This window comes from Hypomesus transpacificus, chromosome 23 (genome assembly GCF_021917145.1).
Source record: "Hypomesus transpacificus isolate Combined female chromosome 23, fHypTra1, whole genome shotgun sequence".
In the NCBI taxonomy this organism is placed as follows: Eukaryota; Metazoa; Chordata; class Actinopteri; order Osmeriformes; family Osmeridae; genus Hypomesus; species Hypomesus transpacificus.
This window is the reverse complement of record NC_061082.1, coordinates 19,577,952-19,582,387: the sequence shown is the minus strand read 5'-3', so window position 1 is coordinate 19,582,387 and position 4,436 is coordinate 19,577,952. Positions and strand designations below refer to the sequence as shown.

The 4,436-nt window shown below is 58.8% G+C and overlaps 1 protein-coding gene across 1 annotated transcript in view; it reads right to left on the bottom strand.

The window, feature by feature from the left end:
• lrp2a (low density lipoprotein receptor-related protein 2a) overlaps nt 1–4,436 on the bottom strand; it is a 56,643-nt gene that overhangs the window by 13,916 nt on the left and 38,291 nt on the right. Inside the window, 13 exon segments of the mRNA XM_047046898.1 lie at nt 317–383; nt 385–514; nt 882–1,059; nt 1,295–1,518; nt 1,861–2,031; nt 2,154–2,287; nt 2,289–2,343; nt 2,345–2,822; nt 2,987–3,089; nt 3,091–3,132; nt 3,134–3,284; nt 3,494–3,695; nt 4,415–4,436. The exon segment at nt 4,415–4,436 is cut by the window's right edge and continues 110 nt beyond it. Coding sequence (XP_046902854.1) covers nt 317–383; nt 385–514; nt 882–1,059; nt 1,295–1,518; nt 1,861–2,031; nt 2,154–2,287; nt 2,289–2,343; nt 2,345–2,822; nt 2,987–3,089; nt 3,091–3,132; nt 3,134–3,284; nt 3,494–3,695; nt 4,415–4,436 — 1,957 coding nt within the window.

Here is a 4,436-nt window from a genome sequence, read left to right as displayed (position 1 = left end):
AAGTAATGTTATAGTACGTACTATAGGACACTACGCAGTATAAGAAGAACAACTAGAAATACAATATAAGGACATGAGGATGTGTGATATACCATCTAGAACATGACCAGTATATATGTATACATGTAGACAGTACTGTGCAAAAGTCCCCAAGGTTTTTGGCATGACTTGTCTTATATTTTTCAATTGTTGTTTAGTCTTTTCATTAATTATAATTCAATAACTTTAATTTTTGATTTGTGCCCAAGACTTTTGCTCAGTACTGTCTGAATGTCCTGTATGTATGTAACCAGGTGAGAGAGGTTCCCAGACCCACCACACAGCACGGGGTCTTCATCTGAGCCGTCATGGCAGTCCTGGTTGCTGTTACACAGGAAGTGGGGGGCTGGTGCAGTTCCCATCGCTGCACTGGAACTGGCCCAGGCTGCAGTGCCGGCTGGGGCAGGTGGAGGGCTCATCAGAGCCGTCTCTGCAGTCCCTCTGGCCGTCACACTTCCACCAGATAGGGATGCACCTGGGGGGGAGGGATGGGGCGAGGGGGAGGCAGAGAGGGGGAGGTGGAGGTAGAGAGAGGGAGGGAGGTTGAGAGGGGGAGGTAGAGAGGGGGGAGGTAGTGTTTAAAGACCTCCACAGACAAGAAGGAGAGGTTGAGGGCCCTGAGACCCTGACATGGGGGCCCAGACTGGATGGGGGGGGGTCTGACTGGATGGGGGGGGGGGCTCGGAAAGGGGGGTCTGACTGGATGGGGGGGGTCTGACTGGATGGAGAGGAGATAGGGGAGGCCTGACTAGATGAGATGAGACAGGGGCATGACAGCTAAGGGGCCGGGGCCAGAGCAGACGGAACGTGATTCCGGAACGCCACGGTGAACGCGGACTCACCTCTCGTTGTCGGCGCATCTGTACTGCGTGCTGGTGCACATGGGCAGGCAGCGGGCCACGCCCCCCAGCTGCACGGTCAGGAAGTGGTCGGGGCACTCGCAGGTGTGGCCCCGCCCCCCGTCGCGGATCAGACACAGGTGGGAACAGCCTCCATTGTTCACGGCGCAGGGGTTGGTCACTGTCAGAGGACACAGGGTCACAAACCCACTCACCCCAGGCCCCCCGTTCAGCTCAGCTGGGCCAACACAAGCGCTGCATTGTCTCACCGGAGGTAAACACTTCAAGGGGCTAAACAAGCAGGAAGCGTCCGCTTAATGAGGTGTATAAGAATCAAAGTGGCTCAACGTTGATTTCCCGTGGAGGGGGAGCAAGCTCTGGACAACAGGACGCTTGTTACGCGCTCCGGGACTCACCGATGGGCTGCCGGTAGGGGTGGCACACGTGGATGTCAAAGGGCCGGTGCGTGGTGTTGACCAGGGCCTGGCGACCGGAGCCGTCGTACTTGTTGCCCTTCTCCACGGTGCGCGTGTTCCAGTCGGTCCAGTACACCGTGTCCTCGAACACGGTCAGGGCGAAGGGGTGGGGCAGCACCCCGTCGTACACCGTGTGTCTGTGGCGGCCCTCCAGGTCCGAGTACCTGCGAGAGGGGGGTCAGAGGGGTCACCCAGAGGTCACGCTCTGCGGGGGTTCCAGTGCTTTCAAGCCACCGAACGGATGTGGGTGTGGGTTTGCCGTGTGTAGCGCTGAACTGGCTGGAAGATGAGAAGGTTACTTGGTGGCTACAAAACACAGAGCGTTTCATCACTCTGACCACCAAACTACTGTTGGAACTCTGCTCTTCCGATCCATGACCTTCAGCTGTACTTTTTTAAATAACACATTTAAAAAATAAATTTGAATGTTGCTTCTGCTAATTGAGTGAAATGTCAACTGTAACCTAATACAGGGTGACTATTGAGTGGTCGAGACGCAGACTCACTCGATGTAGTTGAGGTGGGCATCAGACCAGTAGAGCTTGTCGTTGGTGTAGTCGATGGTGATCCCATTGGGCCACTCGATCTTGGTGGTGATGATGGCTGTCTTGTTGGCTCCATCCATCCCGATGCGGCCTATGAACGCTCTGTCGCCCCAGTCCGTCCAGTACACGTAGCTGAGAGCGACAACACAACATCAGCACTCACACCAGGATCCTCCTCCTCCCAACGGGAAGCACAACCGTTCGTAAACACCGTCCTTCCTACGCGCTCTCGTCCGAATCCCTCCGTACTCAACCCGTATGTGGGATGCAGGACGAGAGCTCGGGGGTTCTCGAAGCAGTACGTGTTGTTGGCGTCCACGCAGTGCTCGGCTAGCTTCCGGACAAAGCGCCCGTCCAGCTCGGACACCTTGAGACAGTCCAGGAAGCTGTTCCGCCCAGTACAGCTTGCGGCCCACCCAGTCCACCGCCAGCCCCTCGCCGGTGCAGCACGCCGCTCACCACCGCCTCGCGGCCCGTGCCGTTGTAGAACATCCTCTCGATCACCCGGCGGCTCACGTCGATCCAGTACAGCCTCTTGTCGACGCGGTCAAAGTCCAGCGACACCACGCTGGTCAGGCCCTGCAGGATGAGGGAGTAGGCCTCTCCGTCCGTGGAGAGATTGCGGAGGTAGTAGCGGTTGCTGAAGATCAGGTAGGGGGCGATGTTGCTGTTCTGGCGGCAGCTGCGGCCGTCGGGCTCCCGGAGGAAGCCCGGGGCGCACTTGCACACGTGCGAGCCCACCGTGTTCTCGCACGTCTGGCTGCACACGCCGGGCGTGTCCGTGCACTCGTTCACGTCGTCGCACGTCTTGTTGTCGGACATGAGGCGGTAGCCGGCGCGGCAGCTGCACAGGAAGCTGGTGGGCGTGTCGGTGCAGTTGTGGTCGCAGTGGTGCATGGAGGGGTCCGTGCACTCGTTGATGCCTGCGGGGATGGGGCGGAGTTATAATCTCTGTTCGTCATCTGTGTTGAGTGACTCCATAGTGTGTGTGTGTCCATGCTTCAACCACTCATACACACACACACACACTCACACACACACACTATGGATGAGGAGGTGTTCCCGGAGCCATGACCTCCTCACTCACCACAGCCCTTCTCGTCGCTGTTGTCCGAGCAGTCGTCGTTCCTGTCGCACACCTTGACGAGGGGCAGGCAGTTGCCGTTGTCGCACCTGTAGTGGGGCGGGGGGGCAGGTGGGCGCCGGCGTGTGACACACGTGCTCCAGCTCGTCCTGACTCGTCGCCGCAGTCGTTGTCGCCGTCGCAGACAAAGTCGCGTGACACGCAGCGTCCGTTCTGGCAGGTGAACTGGTGCTGCAGGCAGGGCTGGTACGTGCAGCCCTGCTCGTCACTGCTGTCCCCGCAGTCGTTCCTCCGGTCACACCTGCCAACACTCACTCATGTTAGAGCCTCGTTCAACACCAGGGGGCGCTAAACACCCCGGTTCAAACTGCCTTTCCAGCTAAAGGACACTGCAGACACCTGACCGACATACCCTCAGCATTACATCTCTTCAATACTGTGTCCATGACTTTGCTCATTTTGTATTTAAGCGGCTTGGAAATGTGTTTCCTTTCTGGGCTGTTCTCTGACCTGTAAGAGCTGCGGACGCAGAGGCCGTTGCTGCAGGTGAACTCGTTGACGCCACAGGACCTCCTGGAGCAGTTCTGGTGCTCGTCCAGCGCGTCGCTGCAGTCGGCGTCGCCGTCGCACACCCAGTCGCTAGGGATGCACTTCCTCTGCGGCGGCTGGTTGTTCACGCAGGTGAACTCGGAGGCCGAACACGTGCGGTTGGCTGGGGAACCACAGGGCAAGGAGGAAATGAGACCAACCCCAACCTCCCCGGACGAGTCCTCTCTGAGGCTGCATGTCTCACAGTCCAAACATTCCAAACTGTATTTCTCAAACTCCCAGCCGTGACTTGGGGTCGCCCGTCCCTGCGCTGTGATTGAAGCCCCGGTGTTTAGAGTGCACCTCCTGTAGAGGGGCTGGAGGAGGGCCGGCCGAGGGCTTCCCAGCACCTCCTGCTCGGCAGGACAGGCTGGTGAGACGTGACATAAGAGTCTTGATCCACTCTGAGCCGGGAGCCAGGGAGAGGAGTTCAGCACAAAGTAGCGAGTGAGGCAGGGGGAAATCAGGAATGTGTGCTGTGAGGACTGAGGCCGAGACCTTCCAGAACAAGCAGAGGTGCTGGAACCAGACATGAGACACCACCCCCAGTGCTCTCCCTCCCTCACCCCCTGCCCCCCAGACCCCCTGTCCCCCAGCCCCTCCCCCAGTCTGCATCCTGATCCACGACACACAGGGGGAGGGGAGAGGGGGGAGGAAGATGTGTTGGCTGAAGAGAAGTGGGGTTGGTGAGGGAGTGAGAGAGAGGGAGGAGGAGTGGGGGGAGGAAGAGGAGAGTGTGGGGGAGGAGGAAAGGAGATAGGAGGGTGTGGGGGAGGAGGAGGGTGTGGGGGAGGTGGGGGAGTGGAGCAGGAACGGTAGCCCCCAGAGGGAGACAGGACTCACCACAGCTGTGCCTCTGGTCCTC